The sequence below is a fragment of the Vidua chalybeata genome, chromosome 7, assembly GCF_026979565.1.
Source record: "Vidua chalybeata isolate OUT-0048 chromosome 7, bVidCha1 merged haplotype, whole genome shotgun sequence".
Classification (NCBI taxonomy): Eukaryota; Metazoa; Chordata; class Aves; order Passeriformes; family Viduidae; genus Vidua; species Vidua chalybeata.
Genome location: NC_071536.1, coordinates 34060557 through 34082419, shown reverse-complemented (window position 1 = coordinate 34082419; position 21863 = coordinate 34060557). Strand labels below are relative to the sequence as shown.

Here is a 21863-nt window from a genome sequence, read left to right as displayed (position 1 = left end):
TCAACATCATTCATCCACACATCAGTGAATGGTTTGATGAAACACCTGTGTCTGGACAGGTTTATCTCTGGGACAACAGAGTAACAAAACTACAGGCTACAGTCAAGGACAAAGCACTGAGCTGCTTTTCCATGGATGTGTTTCAAATAATTGACACATGAGCATATGCTGAAGGTGGCAAATATGCCTGGGAAAATGAACTTTCTCAGCACTGAAAATCCAAGACCATCGTTTGAATTGCCAGGATGGGGAAAATAATTACTCCTGTCGAGTGGTGAGAAGTTTACAGTCCAAGGAATCATTTATCTTGAAGAAACAGTGAATGCAAAGGAGATGAAGCTCCATCTCCACTCCTGGGCTGTTATTGAAGCAGCCCTGCACTGCTCACTTTCTGATCTACGTCACAGCTACTTTCTCCTCCACCATTCCACATCACCTGGATGTCCAACATGCTGTGGCTTTCCAACTGGGACAGCATTCCAAACTTCCAAACCATGGATTCACATTTTGGCCAACCTGTTCACACCCAACTGATGTGGCACAAATGGTCGTAAAATATTTCCTCTAGTAATACGCTCAAGTCACAATTTATTTTTTTAAAAAAGAGAAAAAGAAATAACACTGACAGCAAATTGGAAAAAATGTGTTTAGAATAAGTACTTCACTCTGAGCCATTATTTTACAAGAGATAGAATAAAAATTACTCAAATGGTTAAAAAATATAGAGAAGCAATGTGTGCAGTCCCAAGCTCAAAAAGTCCTTCAAATCACAACATATCCAGCTGGAGGTGTTGGTTCATATCTGAGACTCAGCTTGACTTTTGTCCTTTCTCTAGGCAGGAAAATGTGAGCAAACCTGGCCCACACTGAGACTTCCCTGGGATACCCTTCCATCCTCTAACAACTGGAGAATCAGAGATATTGTCAGTCAAATAGGTCTCTGTGAACAATAATTCATCATAGATTTCAGTCTCTTTTTGCCTTTGTAAAGTTTTCACAACATGCTGCAGCGAGGTGTCCCACAGCTTAACCACACACTTCCCTGATAAAACACCCACATCTTTATTTTTAATCTCCTGGCTGCATACACTGCTCTTGTTTTTTGTGTTGGAGGAGACAGAATAATTTATCCATAGTCACAATCTCTGTGCCAAACACGGTTGAGTACACATGGAACAGCTAAGCCTTGACAAGAACAGGGTGTGTTTAATCATATTTTGAAGTTTTCCATATTTTTAGCATTTGAAATATGGTTAAATGACCTTACAATGGCAGTAGTTTCAACACAGTTTGGTCCTCTGCATTTTCTTTTTCAAGTTAAAGATTGTTATTTTTATGTACAAAGTTTGATAGAATTAAATTCTATGAAGTATATGAATGAGTATAAAAAGGATCTACATATGTTGATGTAACACTAATTTGTTATTGTTTGGAGTTCATTTCTAAAATGTCTGCAATTCAAAACTTGTGTAAAAGAATCTCTTTTTGCTTGAGTTCTTCATGGCCATATGTACTTTGCTTAGTCAACTTCTGCTGCTGTGTGTTATTGGAGATGTCACACTGAGTACATTTCTAGAAGCAGTGTAAATGTATTTATTCTTCTGTGGTTTCTTTCCAACTCAGACAGTCGAGGTAGAATCAGGAAATGTGGGTTTCTTTAGGAGTGTCTGGTGTTTCTTGGAGAACAAGAGATAGAGTTCATTGGTGCTAACGGTCCAGGCAATTAAAGAAAGCCATTAGATGATGCTAGTCCTTGCTCACAACTTTGATACTTTACATTAAAATGTTCTAGTTTGAGTTAGAATCTGAAGAAAGCTGTATGTGGTCTTGGAAAGTGATTTTATAATAGTCTTTAAAGGTTTTGTGTGTTTCAGGTCTTTATTTTCCTGATGTGTCAACATTGGCATGACTGCTTTCTTCCTTCTCACTTTTTAAAATATTGATTTTTGTTTTTTAGCTGTGAAAGTAAAAAAGTAGGCTTTTTTCCTGATGATAAAGAATATTTTCTTTGAGGCACTTGAAGGATGAATTTCATAATCTTAAAGTTCCTTCAACAGGTTTATAATTTCCTGTACCCAGCATGGGTGACAGCCTGCCAAGCTCTAGGACAGCCAGCTGATCCTGGATCAAAAGCAAATTCCTTTTAGTTTTGGATTTTATCCCACCCAGACACACACACACACACAAATGCACACACGTGAAAATGTATGGATTTGAAATCCCCAAAGAAGAGCAATGCATACAATTAGTGGTTTCATTCACAGGGATTGATATTTGAATCAAAATGTGTTTAGGGTACAGATGGGCTTTTTTGCATTGTTTTGGTTTTATTTCTCCATTTAAGCCTCCATCCTGGTTTCCTCATGCTCATTTAGAAATATTTCTAAAATAAAATCCTAGTTCAGTTCAGCAGCATCCGCAGCTCCCTCTGATCACACAAATTTCTAAGGAAGGGCTGTGCCAGTTACAGCAGGTCAGTGAATCTCTTAATAACAATTTGAAGAGAGCAATATGAAAATGGAGTTATCAGTGCTTGCTCCTTTGCCTTTGCACCATTCCTATCTGAACTTTCACACTTCAAGGGGGTCTCATTTTAAGAAAAATGAGAAAGCAATTTAGTGTGGAGGCAGAGATGACAAAATGTGTGTGGGCCTCTGTGTGCTTTTCATGGTTCCACAATTCCCAATAAAGAAGGTCTGGCACTGTTTCCTTTGAGGTGAATGAATCCATCATTCTCAAAGATCAGATAATTGTTACAAAACTTTCCCAAATTTTCTTCTTTGTTATATCCTATCACTGGTATCCAGTGTTTCCCTCAGTTCTCATTTATGTGAAGAAAGAAATACAAGACAAGCAAATCTGGTTTGTAAGACATTGTCAGCCGTAAGCTGCTACACGAGATCATTCAACCCTGAGGAAAAATAAAGTTTTCAGATTTGTGAAGAAAGGAGAGCCTTACAAACATGCAAAATATTTCGTTTTAAAAAACTGTATTCCTTTATGTTTGCTAGGAGTAAAGTATGCAGAGAAAGATTAACATTCAAGTAGCAATCAGAGGTTAAGGTTGGATAAATTAAAAAATCTAGATTTTCTTCAAATGTATAGGAAAGGAAATGCTACAAAATGGATTTAGTATGCTTCAGAACTAAATAATTATTTATGAAGAGTAAGAAAAGATATATTTCATATTCAGGTAAGTGAAATGAATGGGTGTCATCTCTGGCTCTCTGTATTACTGATTAGATCTTGGTATTTCTACTGAATGTGGAGGGATAAACAATATTTATATGTTGCTGTGATGTTATCTGTCATTAGTGCTACAATTAATTTTGTGGGCAAATACTCTAGTGGAAGATTGCAGACTTTACTGGAAGTGTTTTAATAAACATAGGATGGATTTCAGGTTTGAAACTTTATCCTTTGCTGAGCTACGGAATGAAAATACAAGAGTGTAATATGTTTGGGAGGAATATTTTTACATTTTGTAATATTAATTCTTTTTAATTGTTTGCCAGTGCAAGTATTTGAAATATTATGATGCAAGTATCATAGACTGTAATATTAAAAAATATCATAGGGAAAAACATACTTTGGGAGAAAACTTCTTGCAATTGTGATATTGTGTTTTTTCCTTGTTCTCTGCCAAAAGACAGAATTGCAATGATCAGATTTTTGAGTGCACACAACTGAGCTGCAACACCAATCTTGGTACTCAAATGTAGTTTTATCAATCTGGTTCCAGAGCCACATCTAAAACAACAGACAAAATGCAACATTTGGCCCCTAGCATCAAATTAACACCTCTAATTTGTGGTTCAGCAGCAGAGGAATCAGTTGATTGGAGCTGCTGTTTGTCAGTCATTAGCAGCCCTGGGGTTGCCATGAGAGCAGAGTGAAGCTGCTCTGACATGTTTTGACTTTTCCTAACAGAAATTTAAACATTTTCTAGTGCAATATCACAGTGACATGTAATTTTAAATATGTCATTGAGGCTTTTACAAAGCAAGCTTTTTTTTTTTTTTCCCCTCCCCCAGTGAAAATGTCACTGATAACTTTTTAATTTACTTCATTTCATCTCAGTCCTTAGAAGCTGAACAAATTATTCAAGAGTTGCTCACAGAAAACACAAAGGCAGCTCCTACCTGCTGGAGGAGTTCAGGGTGTTCATGTATCTCTAAGAGGCTTCCAATGCTCCTCTGTAAATAGAAAAGTTCATTGAAAATACAGAACCTGAAGGAAATTTCCCTCAGTTCAGCACTATAGGCCTTGTAATGTTTTACCTTATATGAGTAACATCCAATCCATCAGTAGGTAAAAATTTAAATCAAAGTGCAAAATTTCCTGTCCTAAATTATTATATGTCAAAGTAACTTTTGAGAAATACATATTTTGTACATTTTTCAAATCAATATTTTAGTGGTTTATAGTGACCTGATCTTTTTTAGGGCAGTCCTACAGATAAATTCAAGGAAAAGTGAATTCAGTTCTTGAGATTCAGTGTACTAATACCCTCTTTTGTGACCCCTTCTGAATTTCATATTTTTTTAACTTTATATGATAGTTTATGCACTGCATATTTTAATTTCATCAAATTTCAGATTAAGGTGTAAAAGTATAAATAGAAGTTTAAAGAATGTTATGAGAGATAAATTATTCCTGAAAGTAAAACTTCAAGTATTATGGTTGCTCATTATTTTATGGATCCAGTAACTTTATAATGCATTTAGTGGGAGTCTTTCTCATTTTGACTCTTTGTTTGCAATGCTGTAAATATTACTTACCCTAATTACAGATAAAAAAACTTGTGGACCTCATGAGTTCCAGTGCAAAAACAACAACTGCATTCCAGATCACTGGAGATGTGACAGCCAGAATGATTGTGGAGATAATTCTGATGAAGAAAACTGTAGTAAGTAACTTTTCCCTTGGTCCATGTTAGAACAGAGTCAGGTTGGCAACGTGCAAGAGAAAACCTTGGGATTTTTATAAAACACACGTGAATTTTCATTCAACACCCTCTGCTCTGCTAACCGCAATTGAAAATGTCCCTTCCTGTAATTCTCAAATTTTGTTTATTCTTATAAAGAGCTGTATCAGCTATGAAAAAATGCCTGACCTCCAACTGCTCAATAATCTGGTGAATTAAAAATAAATATTGGTTTACAATTCGTTTATCTTTATCAGTTAGTTACATTTCAAATTTATTATATTTAAAAAATAATCATAAATACTGTTCAAAAGTGAAGTGATAAGCATTTGTTAACAAGGAATTTTGATCAAACATTACCTGCTCATTATATTCATTGTATTCTTGAGATGATTTGCCTTGTTTCATATTGAGAAGTCAATTTCTTTAGTATTTAATTGCATTGAGAAATAGATGTGGTTATTCAAAGTAATTCAGTTAACCAGTTCTCTCCTACCCATGAGGAACCTGAAGGCCTAATAAATCTCTGTAATACCACTTTCAGGGAGTTAATTTCCATCTGGGTCTCAGGAAGAAATGAAAAATTTGTAGTGCTTTTATCTAATAATTACTGTCTTTATAAAATATTTCAAGAGGGACATTCCCTATATAGTTCTGAAGCCCCTTCTCTTGACAATTGCTGTGGGTTTTTTTTTCCTTTTTACTCAGAAATGCACAAAGTTAATATCTTTTTCTTGCACATAATCATGAATACTCATTCCTGATTGTATACCATGAGAGTGTATTTAGTATCTTCAAGGTGATGATCTAGAAAGATTAATAAATTCAGCATTCTAATGCTGAGTGAATGCTGCTGCCCCTTTCTGCAGTCCAGGATGTGGTGTCCCTAGGTACAGAGTGTCTCATTCAGCTTGGGAGGTTAAAGTGGATTTGTCTGCCTGGTAATTACTCCCTGCACTTGAAAATATTGTGAGTTTTATTACTGCAAGCAGTAGTGCTGTGGTTTTCATATGCAAGTGTTACAAAAAAAAAAAAAGGAAAATGTGGCTCAGTAATCACGCAGAGCCTTTTGTTGTTGTGCCCCAGGGGGGTTGGCACACAAAAGCTTTCTTAGCTTTGTGGGACATTTTACTTGGGGATTGATTATTAGTGTCAGTTTTCTGTACTACAAGTAGCAAGAAATCATTTTATGTTTTTATTCTCATGTAGAAATCAAATAGAGAGTGATAGTTTTGCTGTGATGGTGTTAATCTACAGGACTGGGCAGTTTGAAAATTTGGGAAAAAAAAAGGAAAAAACAAAAACTTTCACAACATGTTGTTGCCGTTGGCAAAATAAGTGTTGAGTATCTGAGTATCATATTTGGAATTAGCCATGTGTATGACCCAGCAGTAATAATTCTCTTCCTTAAAGTTCAGATCATCATACTACAAAGTGCTATCAAAAAATTCAAATAGAGAATATAGAGAAAATTCAAATAGAGAAAATTCAAATAGAGAAATAATCTGAAGGTTCTAAGAAAAAAAAAATGATGCTGTTAGCCAACTTTGTGTCCATATTAATAGCTAAGTTATACATTCAATTCTTGGTTGTTCTCTAGACTTGAAGATAAAAAAAAAATTGTAATTAATTGTAATGGATGGAATTAGTGAGTTGACAGTACCCAGGTAAAAAAGGTGTTAGGGTTTTTTAAAGTTTACTTTTGCTTTCAAATGCATACTTAAATTCTAGCTTTGGATTCTACTGTTTAAATTAAACACAGCAGGCTTGCATAGTTTTAAAATCCAAAATCTTGGAAGCACTGGGACACTACTTAATACTGTTCAGCTCTTTGAAATAGTTGTATAAAATTTTTATAGACCATCAAGCCACTTACAGAATAAAGTGCAATGAAACAAATACATATGAAATTAGAACTTTAAAAGCATTTGACAAAATAAGTTACATTGCACAGTGAGATAAATTGTTCATGACATCCATGAATATAATATACAAAAGGCTGTCAGGGAACTATATCAGAAAATGAGTTGTTTCTCAGGAATGAGGAATGAATTCACTGAATTATAGAAATTCAGCTCAAGCATTTACACTTTTCTCTAGAGTTTCTTCACATGCAAGAACTTTACTCATCTGATCATATCATAACAAAGTGTCAATGGGCACAATAATATAGCACTAATAATTTTTCACACCCATTCAGGTTTTTTTTTTTTTAACATGTAATGAGCAGGTAGTATTTGATCAAAATTCCTTGTTAACAAATGCACTTTAGTTCTGAACAGTGATTATGATTCTTTTTCAGAGGTAAGAAATCCGATGCGTAACTCACTGATAAAGGTAAACTAATTGTAATATTTATTTTTAATTCACCAGATTATTGAGCAATTGGAGGTCAGGCATTTTTTCATAGCTCTTTATAAGAGCTTTTGTCATTATTTTTCTTACAGTCTATTGGTTTTTTAACTATATTTGGACGGTTTGAAATAAGACTTATTGGCTTGGATATTGGTACGTAATGGGTCCACAATAAGAAATGTAGGATACATTTTTAAAATTCTTCTGAGGTAATATCTATGTGGAGGGAGAATTTGCTTTCAGCATTTATTTGGATTTTTAAAAACAAATTACCACAAAAATGAAGTTTCCTCTATCAGGAAACTCCAAAAAAGGAAAATTCAATAGGAATGAATCTTATTCTATCTAACCTAAAAAGGAGGCACCAGTATTTTTTTTTTTTTTTAATGTGATTAAAGAAAATGTAAGGTACTGTAACCATTGAAGCAAAGCTAACACAATAATGTTGTGGCAAGACATGAATTCAATCAGTGTAAAAATATTTGTGCTGCTACAAGTTCTTCCTAATGCTCTTTTGTTGCTTCTACAAGTTGCCAAGAAAACAAATGAGTTAATTTTGTCCTGGGATAAGTTTATATCCCAAATGCTTTTCTTGGGAAGGTGTTTCAGTGTTTTGGTAAAGCAGAAGCTAAGGAATGTTGTCCTTCGTGGGTTATACAGAAGTCCATTAAAGCTTATTCCTTTAATATTGTTTTGTATTAATACTCAGTCCTTTCTAACAATCTGAGCACTGATGGAAAAGTACTTTTCTGTGTTCATATGTAAATCACAGAGCTGGAACCCAGCAGCAGAAGAAATATTTCTTGCAAATGGAGATTTGAGTACTTAGCTCTTTGTGTACATTTTTTCCAGTATCAAATCTCTGCTTATAAATAATTTATTAGCAGTATAGCAAAAGTATTTGCTTGTATTTTTCCAATCAATATAGAAATATGTCAAATGTTTTGTTTGCTTGCGAATTACTTTTCCCACAAATTATTTCCTGTATATATTTTATCATATAATGAAATTCTCTTTCTTGGATTGATGAAAACAAAAAGCATTAAATGTCAGGGATTTACTAAAGCTTACACTTTGAAAGAAAATTTGAGGTAGTGTGCATATAATCTATGTCCACATCAATGCCAGCCTTTAATTTGTTGAAATATAACATTTCTGGAGAATTGATGCAATTGCTGTAGATGAGCTTTTAAAATTACTTTCCTACAACTTCAAAACTTGTTCCTACCCAAAAAGTGAAATGTCTCTTAAAAAATTTCAAACAGTGTTATTTTGAATCTTTTTATGAAGTAAAGAGTGGAAAAAGGCAGTGGAAAAGTTGATTAAAACTCTTCCTTTCCTGGAACAGTTTTTGATTTTTATAAATCCTGGGGGGAAAATACCAACCAACCAAAACAAAACAAAACAAAACAAAACAAAAAAAAAAAAAAACCAAAACCAAAACCAAAAACAAAACAAACAAAAAAAACACAAACAAAAAAAAAACAACAACAAAAAAAAAAAAACATGAAGTCAAGTTATTTTCATCCATGTAACTTGTGTGTGGTGTATTCTCATGCTGGTATTTACCAAATTTTTCTCAGTTTGAGTCCTCTACTATTGTGTTTGCTTTTCTTTATCACTGCGGTACATTTTCAAAAGCATTCAGGCTTGCACCTTCCATAACTCACTAAAGGACCCTTCAGCATTTCTCAGTTTATTGCTATCCATTCCTGATGCCCATTCCTGCTGTCTGCTCTGTCTCTTCTCTTTTTTTTATCCTTCTTCCTTTCATTCAGTCACTGTCATTTGTTGTTTCCCGTCTCTCTGCTGAAAAGATTTTACTAATTAATCCTTATTCTTGATTTTACATCATTTACACAATGCCTTGTTTCCTGTGGTGGAAATAATCCCGCAAATAATCCTGTTTTGCTTTTTAAGTCCTTTTTTTCCCCAAGCCCTCTGACTGGCAGATCTAAATTGCATATAGAGACTTGTTTAACTTCTCCTAAATCCCCAATACCTTCTACCTTTGTTTAGTATAATGCTCCAGAATCCAAAAAATGTCATTTGGAGTGGTCCTCATTCTCAGGAGGAAAGCACATGATGTTCTCCTGTGGGACTCTCCCCCAGAGGTCCCCCTTGCCAATGTTTCTGTGTCAGCAGTAGTGAAAAATTTTATTTTATTTGAAACACCAAATTTTGTGTTACATTTACCATTCCCCTGAATGCTGAGCACGGGGGAAGCTGACTCTTGGCACACACACTCTGAAAGATATGTGATAAATGATGTGCTAGTGAGTGATGGAAAGTCAGAAATCTGCTTAGTTCTAATTTCACTGGATATTGACATGCAAAATGTATTTCTGCTCTCTGGTGCATATCTCACAAACCCTCTAATGACCTACATGTGTGGAAATTAATAAAATATGTACACTCAATGTCATGTTATTTTGCAAAAAAATTTGGTAGAATCCAAATGTATGATAGTAATGAAAGTATTTTCATTACTGTCTTACTATACGTAAGTGAAATTTAGTTAAAAGATGTGGAATAAAATCCCACAGAAAACCACCTCTTATCATTTGCAAGCTAATTGAGTTTTTCATATTTATTCATTGATTGATTGGGAGGGTTTATTTGTAAAATATTTAAAGGAAATTATAATAAACCTAGGGTTGTTTCTTTTCTTTCTTCAGAGCCTCAAACGTGCACTTTGAAAGATTTTCCTTGTGCAAATGGAGACTGTGTTTCCGCAAGATTCTGGTGTGATGGCGACTATGACTGTGCAGATGGCTCAGATGAGGTAGGGATCTTCCAGAATAAAACATTTCTTTAGAGAATTAGTAGCTTTAAATTGTTGGAGAATGGATTCCTGCATAGAAATTTTCTGAAAAGCAACAGTAGTAACTCCACACATAAATCCCTGTATGCAAATATAATTACTAAATTAAAACCAAACCTCCTGATGTAATTATTCTAAAAAGAGAACATATAAATAAATCAAGTAAAGTTGAAGAGTATTCTACATTTTCTTGTCTCAGTAGTGATCTGAAACTCTTCCCATCACATAAAGACTTTGTGTCCTGCTTGAGAAACCATTCTCTTTACACACAGCATTGGCTTGGTTTGAGAGATTTTTTTTGAAATAACAATGAAGACTGTTTGCTGTGCATCAGAAGCTCACTGAATAATACTTTGCTGGTTTTCTGGGGTTTTTTTCCCCTTTTTTCCCTTGTCTTTTCCTGTCAATGCTGGACCTCAGGTGTTTCCCAGCTATTTAGAGGGTGTGTGCCACCATTTTGAATCATCTCCACAAATATGTTTCTTTTCACAAGACTTTAATTACTACATATTTCATAACATGTGGGATTATTGGCTGTAGCTTCTGTCACCAGCTGCATATTTACCAATGTTTATATTAAATTCTTGATCTTGTTTATTGGTTGTTTCTGGTACCAGAGGTATTGTGAAACAGGCTGTTCTAGGGATCAGTTCCAGTGCTCCAATGGCCAGTGCATCTCGGCAAAATGGAAATGTGACGGCCACGAGGACTGCAAACTTGGGGATGATGAGAAAAATTGTGAACCAGGTATTGTTTTAAATAATTCTGAATTATAAAATGAAGCCAGGAATGAATCAGAGTGAAGGAAGAATATAAATCATCAAATCATGATTTCTTGAGCACTAGTAGCAGCGAGAGAGTGCAAAAAAACCTGAAATACTTCACCTTTTGACTTTGCGTCATTGTGTATTCTTACTGGTGTTTTGAAAATCCCACGTATGTACAACTCTGCAGTGTGAAGCTTGTTGGGGCATAGGTATTTAATTCAATTTTTTTGAATTGCAATTTGTTAATAAATACTCAACATATAAAATTCTGCTCTGAAAATGTCAGTAAATCTTGGTGTGTCCTGAGATGTTTTGCTTTGTGGTCTTCATTCAAAGTTTAATAGTCTTTATGCAAAGATTTTTGTCTACTAAATTATTGTTATTTTTATTTTATTTTATGTTTGCTTTCTTGGAAAATACAGTTGTTTATTTTATCAGGAACTTTCCTAATTTTTTTTGTAAGCTAGGTGTCAGTGATAAAAGCCTATGACAAAACTCTCCTGATTTACAGTGCAACAAAAAATATCCACCTTTATATTAAAATATCCTGCTTAATATTTATGTTTTTGATTGTAATAAGGTATACTTTCCAATGAGATGGTTTCCTAAAAATTTAGTTTATTCAATTATAAATTAGCTACATTTAGCTAAACTCTAAGCCCATTTTAAGGAATGCAATTTTTTGAATATACTCATTCTATGAAGATATGCATTTGTGTAGTTGCCTTTGTTACCAAGCATAAGGAAATAATAAAACTAAATTTCTAAATGAAAAACACAAATACCTTTTCACTATACTTATACAATTTATTTGGGATGCCACAATTCAGATTTGTCAAATATTTTATTGTAGTTTAGGAAAGTGCTTAGACACAAGTTGGCTTGCAATTAACCAGAAGGAAACTTCAAATTAAAAATCAATTTATTCATGAATTATATTTTTCTTAATGCCAAAATATGTGTTTGTAACCAGCATCTCCAACCTGCTCTTCAAGTGAGTACGTGTGTGCAAGTGGAGGCTGCATTTCAGCATCCTTGAAATGCAACGGGGAGTTGGACTGTGCTGATGGCTCTGATGAGGTACCTGACACATTTCTGGTGATTTATTTCTTTTTCCTGATTTTTTAAATAAATTTTTTAGGTCTCAAAATAATTGAAAGGGCAAATAGGGTTTTCCTGCATCCTCTGAGTGCTGTGAGATAATTTAGCCCCATGATTGTATGTTTCTGTGCTCTGTGGACAGGTTTTGACAGCCTGTGCACTTGACAAGTGCAGAAATGTGTTTTCTCAAAGTCAACCCCCAAGCGTGGTTCTGGGGCGGTTTCCATCAGGGTCTGCTCCATCCTGGCAGTGTGGACAAGTTGTTGCTGCTCTCAGTCATTAATCCATAGCTGATGTCTGTGTTCCCACAGATGGATTGTGTAACAGAATGTAAAGAAGATCAGTTTCGGTGCAGAAACAAGGCATACTGTATCCCTGTGCGATGGCTTTGTGATGGGATCCATGACTGTGTGGATGGCAGTGATGAAGAAAACTGTGACCAAGGCAAGAGACACTTCTCCAAAAATGTTCATTGGGCTTTTTTATGAACACACATATTGCAAGTTAGTGGTACCCTGGCCATTATGAGTGGAGAAAGGAAAGTTATGCAACCTCTTCTGATGAAGACAGTACAGCAGCTTAACAAGTGATCTATAGGAATAAGCAAAACTTAGGTTGTTTATGACTTGTTCTTCCTTTCTCTTTCCCTCCCCAGTGATGAAAAGGTCATGTTGTTACTGGAAGCACATTCTTTTTCATCAAGGAAATCAGCAGTAAATCTGGTTAATTTAAGCTTTTATAGGACACAGTAAATTACAAAGCCATGCACAATAAATCACACAGCTGTGCAATATAATGAACATTTGCTAAATAAGTCATCTTAAGAACCCAGGTTTCTGTTTAATTTCAGAAAATTACAGAACACTTTGGATTGGAAGAGACCTTAAAATTCATCCAGTTCCAGCCCTCTGCCATGGGCAGGGACGCCTTCCACTGTCCCAGGCTGATCCAAGCCCCATCCAACCTGGCCTTGGACACTTCCAGGGATGGGCATCTAGAGCTTCTCTGAGCAACCTGTGCCAGTGCTTTACCTTCTTTTTTGTAGATGATGTAGATGCTCATCTCTTTTGGATGAGCAGCTTGTTCATCCACAGAGTCCTCTGGCACACTCTGACTTACTCTTTGTTGAGACACATCACTCCTGGGCTTGGAAGAGGTGATGCTTGGATACCAGCCAGGCTCTCCTGGGCCCCTCTTCCCTCCAGGGCTTTCCCAAGCACATCCTGGAGAAGCCCAGCTGTGCTGTCCTGGAGCCCAGCAGTGTAGGGATCTTGCTCTGCACCCTCCTTGCAGCCTGAAGGGTTTTGAACTCCCCCATTCCATGGCCACTGCAGCACAGGCTGCCCTTGAGCCTCACATTCCTCACCAGCCTCTTAATCAAATTTAAGGACTTTTTTCCTAAAGAATCATTTTAATTGGCATTTTGTCATCCTTTTGGGTTTTTTTCCTGGATTTTCTTCTTTCTTTTTCTTTAAAGTGGATAGTTCTGTGGGTTAGCCACCTACAGTCACATGTTCTGTGCATAAATTCAAAGCATAATGGAGTACAGTTATATGTGATAATAATCAGATACAAAGCAAACATAATAAATTGTCCTTTCCTTGTTTTAAGTTTTTTACACAGTACTTAAGACTAAAGGGGGGGAAAAAAGACATTGTGTGTGGATGGTTAGGTTTGAAAGAGAGACCAGGAAATCCAGAGAATGTGCAGAATATTCCAGAGGTGTTTAGGTGCAAGAAGACAGATAACAAAGTCAAATAAATAAATAAATAACAGCCATCTAGTCCATTTTAAAAGTGCTTTTAAAATATCTCAACTATATCTCTTTAAAACCCAATGAAGTGGAAGTAGATAGTAACACACTTATTTTATCTGATGTCCATGTTATTCTTTGGGTAGCGTAATGGAGCTTCTGTGAACTGCAAATTGCTTACAATACAATAAGAAGCCTATTCCTAGTTGGTTATTGCTATCATACTTTGTATTTATGTCACAATTATGATTCTGTTGCAGAAATCTATTTTATAAAGGAATTATGACAGGCAGAGCAATCACATGAAAGAAATTCCAGTTTATCTCACAGATAACTAATTTTTCCATCTTTGGAAATACAACAAACACAAATGGAGTTTTATTCTACAGCATTCTAAAATAATATCCATAATATTTATCTGTGGCCCACTGTGCATGTTTACAAAAATAACTCTCTTCAATCTTATTAAACAACTAGAATGATGGTTATATTATGATTGCACACACTATTATTTGGATTCATGCCTTTCATCATGAAGAGTACTTGAATTTTATATATTTTCCTTGGATAATTATACAGGATATTTCTGTTAATGTTCATAAGTTATATTTGCCATGGGAATGAATAATACCTGGTAGCAGAGTGAGAGTTCGAATATCCTTTTATGCAATGGGCATTTCATGGAAATTAGTTTTTTGGGGGGAAAAAGTTCAGCCATTCTGAACCTTTATAGCAAGAGAAAGCCTTCTGTTGATTTTAATGAGGTGTGAACAGGGCATTGAATGAGTGAGTAAAAAGCCACTGAAGCCTGATCTAGCTCTTAGAGTGGGTGTAATGCATTGAGGTAAGCCACAGTAAGAGTTTTGGCATTATCATATAAAATTTCATTGTTTCCTTCTCTGCAGGTACACAGCTTTATTTATTTTATAATCCACTCCTCTCAGGAAACTGAAAATCCATTTACCAAAAAAATGTGTTTTATAGGAAATTAATTGCAAGAACTTTCCATAAATTTGTTGATTGGTAGTGATAAAATTTAGTCACAATTGGGAAACAAATTCTTTCTTATCACAACATACATTAGAACTGAATCCACCTTGAACTAATTTTTAAAGCCTGAGAGCACTCTGCCCTACACCATTTTCCTTTACCCTAGGTTCCCTTTTGTTAGATGAGTCAGAACACATGGAAGATTTTATTCTTGCTGCTTTCTGTGTTCAATAACTATCCCAATGAGGCATTTCAGAAGTTACAGAAAGGAAGATCTGGCAGAGGTCACTTTAATTTTATCTGTTCTGTGCCCACACGGCTGGACCTTTCCTAGATACAGCATTTGGAGGTGGTGGGGGTTTTACAAAGCTGGCCACGCCTGTTGCTCCTCCGGAGAAGAAGAAGGTGCTGCCTCATGGCTGATGGGCTGCAATCACTTTGTCTCCAACGTGTGACTCAGAGAGTGGAGTAGGAATAGGTGAAGGATCAGACATTGGTGTGAAATAAACCAGGAGTGAAGTGGCTTTTCACATATTTGGCCCTATTTCTGTTTATCTCATTCTCTGATGGCCCAAATTCCTGATGTACCAGCCAGGCCTTTGCTGAGAGGCTGCAGCACCAAGAGAAGTTGCAGACAGGGAGTTTGAACATCTCCTGGCTAAATGCAAATGGAACATGCCCAGCTGGTCACTGGTTTGGTAATTCCCAGCCGGCAGTCAGGGACAGGGACTGTTTGGTCAAGGAAGAGATTTTTGAATGAGTATTCCTTTGCCTCTCCAGCCTGTTCCTTTGGGATCTGTAAATTTACTTATGTTACCTCTGTTACTCTCTGCAAATAGTGTGTGATAAGTGGTTGTAGTGGTTTCATCAAAAACTGACATTCTTTCATCTTTTTGTTTTCCTGCCTTTTTTTTTCTGTTTTCTTTTCATCTTCCCAGGGGGAAATATATGTAGAGCTGATGAATTTTTGTGCAACAATTCCCTCTGCAAACTACATTTTTGGGTTTGTGATGGTGAGGACGACTGTGGAGATAACTCTGATGAAGTTGCTGAAATGTGTGGTATGGCATTATATTTTTCAGAGTTTTTTGTATAATAAAGCAAGAATAGCATTTAAGACACAGATATATAAAGGCACATGTGACTTAAATTTTGTTTTGCTTTTAGAAGATAAGCTTGAAATATGGGGATATAATTTTCTTTTGTTATTGCTTTTCATGTAATTTCAGATATTTGATATTTTCTGTTTTTGAGAAATGAAACTTTTCTGTAGGAAACCCACAGAGGGAGCAAAAAGTTACTTGTATGATGTAATATTGAGCATCATTATACTTCATCTTTCTTTTGCTATTTTTCTGCCATATTTACTAGTTCTCAAAAAAAAAAGGTATAAATCACCCTTATCACACAAAACCTCTAAGCGAAGTACTTAGAATGCCAACACACATCTGGCTTTGAGGTGTCATAAAAAAGGACTAACAGCTGGGTAACAGCTGCTTCTTCTCTTTGCTGTGCAGTAAAGTTTCCCTGCCCTCCAACAAGGCCCTACAGATGTAGAAACAACAGGGTTTGTCTGCGGCCTGAGCAGATTTGCAACGAGGTCGATGACTGCGGAGATAACTCAGATGAAGATCACTGTGGTAGGTGATATTGCCTTTCTAGGCATTCTGAGCAGAGAAAACACCTTGAAGGCAAACTTTGTTACCCAGATCTGCTTGTCCTTCAGTAAAGCTGAACTGCAGGTTAGCAGATCAGAATTTGAAACCAAAAGAATTTAATTTCCAGTTGCCTAATGCTTGGCGGTGATTCCCATTTGTATGTGTCTAAAATAACCTGAGAATCCTAAATACTGATTTATTTTTTCTCTTATCGACCTGTAATTATGTAGACAAAATCACGTATAAAGCCAGACCGTGTAAAAAAGATGAGTTTGCTTGCAATGACAAGAAGTGCATTCCCATGGAGCTGCAGTGTGACTGGTTTGATGACTGTGGAGATGGCTCAGATGAGCAAGACTGCAAAATAAGTGAGTTGGGCTGGCAAGATCTGTTCTCTTGATTGTAGCAGAAAATAAACAATTAGCCAAGACATTCATCTGTGCAAGACCTATTAAACAATACAGAACTCAGTTTAACGTAGTTCCTTTTTTTAGTTAAAATTGGATGAAATCCTGTAGCACAGGAGCAAGGCAAATTTGGTAGCAATTCAATTTGTAGAGCTTTTTTGGTGTAGTTACGAGTTCTTTACAAAATTTAAGTACAAGTTGATTGTATTGTTTCATATTTGCAACAAGAAAAAATTAAGTATTAAATTCTTGATGGGAAATGTATCTCAGCTAAATACAGTCATTGCATAAAATATAATACATTAAATCATGCAGCTGTAGATAAACACTATAATGTCATTTATTTGTTAAAAATTTACCTGATGCTCTTTAAACAGAAAGATGAATTTGATAGTTGTTGTTGTTAAATTAGATGTAATTTTTAACACTTTGAACAAAGTGTTGAAATCAGGGATTTTTTAAGACATTTTGTTTATGTTTAGGCATCGCTGAATATACATGTGAAGATAATGTGAATCCTTGTGGAGATGATGCATTCTGTAATCAAACAAAATCATCCCTATTGTGTCAGTGTAAACCTGGATTTCAGAGAAACAGGAGGAACAGACAATGTGAAGGTACAGATATTTTCCATCTTCCCTTGTTGTGAAGTATTAAAATTCTGTAGTCAATTTTCTGTGCTGGAGAAGAAGATACGTATCATGTTTGGAGTTTTTCTTTTTCCACAGAGTAAAAGCTGTTTGATAGCTATGGGATTAAGAAAAGAAAAGGAAAAAACAAAAACAAAAACAAAAAACAAAACAAAAAAAAAAAAAAAAAAAAAACAACACAACAAAAACAAAAAAGCCACCAGAAAGTATTTACAAAATGTAGATTCATACATTTTACCTGGAGAGGTTATCAAAGATTTAGCATTAGTTGTTAAGAACAACTGATTTAACATAAGTTGTTAGAATGTCAAGAGGTTCAAGTCAGGCTATTAAATAATTTAAGGGCTAAATGGATTTTTTTAATGTCTAGTAGATTATTTAACATTGGTATTGAGGTTGGCATATGAGAATATTTTGAGATGCTTAAAAGAATGAAGATGCATAATACAAAACTGAAATCAAGGTAAACAGATAGAAAGTGAATTTCCTTAAAAAATGTAGTCTTAATATGTATGGTGCCACACTGGTGAGCAGGAAAATATTTGAGTTTGTTTGTTCATCTTTGCTCATCTGCTTTGTTCCATGGCTGTATGAGCATGTTAAATAGTAGTGTACTGAACTACAGGTATATAAATTACAATTTTTTCTCCATAGATATCAATGAATGTATGGTATTTGGTACCTGCTCCCAACACTGCCATAATTTAAAGGGCTCTTACAGATGTGCGTGTGAGAAAAATTACAAGGAGAGGAACAACAGTTGCATAGCAAAGGGTAAGGCTGTAAAAATCAAAAGAGACAGTGCTGTCATTTGTTATATAGCTTGTCCATATTTTTTGAAGCAAATTTGCCATGGGAAGATCATATTAATGAGTCATTAGTATTTCACACATAACATGGACTCTCTCAGGGTTTGGCATCACTGCCTGTTACTAAAGAAATCAGATTATGACATGGGAACAAATAGGATTACTAATTGAAGATAATGGTTTGTTATTATAGGAACACAGACATAATTCTGGGGGCTTATAATTTAAAAATCTGGGAATCATTATCCTAAATCTGAATTGTCCACCAGCTTAATTTCCATTGTAATACAGTTCATGCTTCCTTCTTTCCTCCCTGATATTTGCTTTAACCAACCTCCTCTTTGTTCTTGCATTTATCAGGAGGAAGGGAACAAATGATGTTTGATATTTCATACTCATAAGGAGGAAGTGTGTTGGACAGACATTTTAAATTGATTCTCTATGGATAATTGCAATATGAATGGGGAAATAAAAATAATCCAAATACATTCTAAATTATCAAGCAGATTTTCGCTTTCTCAAAACACAATTAATTGATATTAGAGAACATTTTCTTATGAATAATATACTTTACAACATCTGGATCAAGATGGTATCTGGCTATCTGAAATGAGGAGATGTAAGACACAGGTTCTGTTGCAGTCAACAGCCTTCACTAAAGATAAAATCATTCCACTCCTAATTTCCCACTGAGCAATTTAAAACCATGTTTATTGACAGTTCTCTGTTCCTTTAATGTATACATTTAGGACCCTCTAAGACAGCATGCATATATGGGATATGGGATTCATATGGGATTCATATGGGCTGAATGCATAATATCGTGTATTTTTGTATACTGCTTTAAAATATTCAAATTTTAATATTACATACACCTTAAAATGTAGTCCTGGGTGTCTCACTGTGTACTTGGTGAGCACTGAAGTTGATATGTTGATATCAGAATATCAAGAGTTGCATTTATTTCCCAGAGTGTAGGTGCTTCTACAGTCTTCAACAACCAGAAAATAATTTTAACCTCAGAAATTATATCAGCTGAGCGCCGAAAAGCTACTTGAGTAAAACACACTGATTTTGCATTAGTTGACATTTACCTTATTTTTGTTTCATTATAATAATCCCTAGGCTCTGAAGATCAAGTTCTCTATGTTGCTAATGACACTGACATCCTGGGTTTTGCATATCCATTCAACTACAGTGATGCTCATCAGCAAATATCACATATTGAACACAATTCAAGGATAACTGGAATGGATGCATATTTTCAAGGGGATATGATTGTTTGGAGCACTCAATTTAATCCAGGAGGGATTTTCTACAGAAAACTTCACGACAGAGAGAGAAGGCAGAGTAACAGTGGCTTGATAGTAAGTGATCAAAATCAAAGATTAAATCACACAAATTTAATACAATTTATTTTTTCTATTCTGACTCTTCTATAATAGCATGGGCTGATTCAGTAAATTAAAATGTCTATCTGAGAATGATTTTATTTCAGTGATATATATGGCTACTAAAGCTTTTCTGTTCAAGACTCTGACAGATTTGGTAAAGTCTCCAAGACAACGAAATTGTAGGATTTGAAAAACTTTCCTGCAGAGAAGTAATCACTATATTAGTACATTGAGAAGGCTGTATACCAGTGAGATTTTTTATTTCAACAGGGAAAAGGGAAGAATATAATATATAGAAGAAGAAAGCCATGAATTTCAAATCTTTGGAAGACAGAAAATGAATATTAAACACAATTTAATTTAATTTCTACAGAGATCATATAGACAATAATATTGGCAACGTTATGACATACATTTAAACGTTAGAACAATTGGTATTTACTCCTGTTTTTGTTGAACTTCATAGTATCTTATTTTGGATAAGCATAAATGTAGGTTTAGGCTTTGCAACAGAAATGTATATTTTCATAAGCTTGGGTAATTTTAAGTGGTCTTTACTTGAAAATAAAATAAATGCAGGTTGTTACTCATTTTGCCTAAAATGTTTCTACAAAATTCTCTAGGAAGTGATATTGCTGAACTGAAGATAGCAATGTGGTCTTTGCATTGCTGTTTCTATAATGCTGTAAATTTAGATTTGGGTTTTTTTAATCTTCATTGAATTTGATAGCAGAATAGAGTTTTTAATTTTTTTTTTTGGCCAGTTAGAAAAAACACCTCTCTGGCTGTTTCACGTTTCCTTAAACTTAGGAGAGGTAACAGTGATGACCTCCCATCACATGCCTGCTTTTATGCACCCAGAATAAACAGGAGTAGCAACAGTAGCCCAATCTTTCATCTATAATTCATGCACTTCTGAAACCACTTCTGAGTACATTCCACCCAAGGATATTTCCTCTCCAAAGGAATGACATTCCTGACCTTTGACACCAGCAGGGCAAAAAGCCTCCTGATGTAGGCACCAATGGGCCCTGAAGATATCTGGAATCTGTTGTTGCATCTTTATAAGAGTGGTTTCAAACCAACACTCCCACCTGCCCAGCAGAAGTGTCTAGATTTCGTTCAGAGAACGTGTATGGAATGTAGATCTGAAGTACAAAATAATGCCTAGGAACCCTAACAGGTCAGCGCTATCATTTGAATTTTGCAGAAGGATACCTGTATTGAAGATGTGGAGTAATTCTGCCATGGAGTTTTTCTCATTTAAATGTGGTGTACATTTCTGTTTGAAAACTCCTGATTAGCAGATCTCTGTATCGAGTTATTCATTAGAAAATAATGAAAGTGTGAAACCTTGTAAAGTTAGTGTTGAGAAGGTGGTGGTGTTATTTTTTTTTTTTTTTTTTTTTCTTTTTGGGGGCAATCTGCAGGTGCATTCTGCAGCAAGAGCAGCTTGCTGACCTGCAGCCTCTCTAAAAGATCTAACACTTTCTTAGAGATCCATGAAATGGAGCATAAGCTTCCTTCAGACATCTTCATAGTCCAGGGACTGAAATTTTCACAGCTCATTTGTCACTGTCTCCCTGTTTAAACTAATAGAGAAAAAATATTGTTAGAATTAGTATTTCCCTAATATACTGAAATAGTTTTCACTTTTTGTATCCCTTTTCACTGTTATCTGAGAAGATCTTTTAGTCACTTCCTTTTTGATTCAAAGATATTGAAAAAATGATGTTTTTCTTTATACCCCATGTTCCCCTGTCTCTTCAGTGCACGTAGGTCCTTGTGACAATGTTTGATCCAACATAAGAATTCAGATTACAAATCTGAATGTGGAAAATGCGCACACTGTCTTTGAATAGATCTTGGACACTTCTCGTTTATATTTGTGAAATATTTGCTTCTCATTGTGCTTAACTATTCAGTTATTTTCCCAGTGTTATCTCATTAATATTCTAATATTGTTGCCTTATTTGCAGCTGATCAATAGGTTAATTGGTTTTATAGTGTTGCTTTAATATTGTCACTGAAATTTGGCTTTAAAAAGCTTGAGAATTCCTTAATTTTAACCCAAGTTTTCTTTTTTTTTTTAATGGATAAATTTTCAAAGGTTAAATTATAACTTTTATATCTAGACTTTGATATGTAAATCAGGACAGTAAACTTGAACAAAGTCACCTGCATTTTCAGGTAATTACATTAATGCAAAAATCCATCTCAACTGAAAT

The 21863-nt window shown here is 35.1% G+C and overlaps 1 protein-coding gene across 1 annotated transcript in view; it reads left to right on the top strand.

The window, feature by feature from the left end:
- LRP1B (LDL receptor related protein 1B) overlaps positions 1-21863 on the top strand; it is a 632825-nt gene that overhangs the window by 560656 nt on the left and 50306 nt on the right. The window contains exons 67-77 of the mRNA XM_053947419.1: positions 4793-4909; positions 9961-10067; positions 10724-10853; positions 11847-11953; positions 12286-12418; positions 15656-15778; positions 16235-16357; positions 16606-16743; positions 17265-17399; positions 18087-18206; positions 19367-19608. Coding sequence (XP_053803394.1) covers positions 4793-4909; positions 9961-10067; positions 10724-10853; positions 11847-11953; positions 12286-12418; positions 15656-15778; positions 16235-16357; positions 16606-16743; positions 17265-17399; positions 18087-18206; positions 19367-19608 — 1475 coding nt within the window. The remainder of the gene's footprint in view (positions 1-4792; positions 4910-9960; positions 10068-10723; positions 10854-11846; positions 11954-12285; positions 12419-15655; positions 15779-16234; positions 16358-16605; positions 16744-17264; positions 17400-18086; positions 18207-19366; positions 19609-21863) is intronic.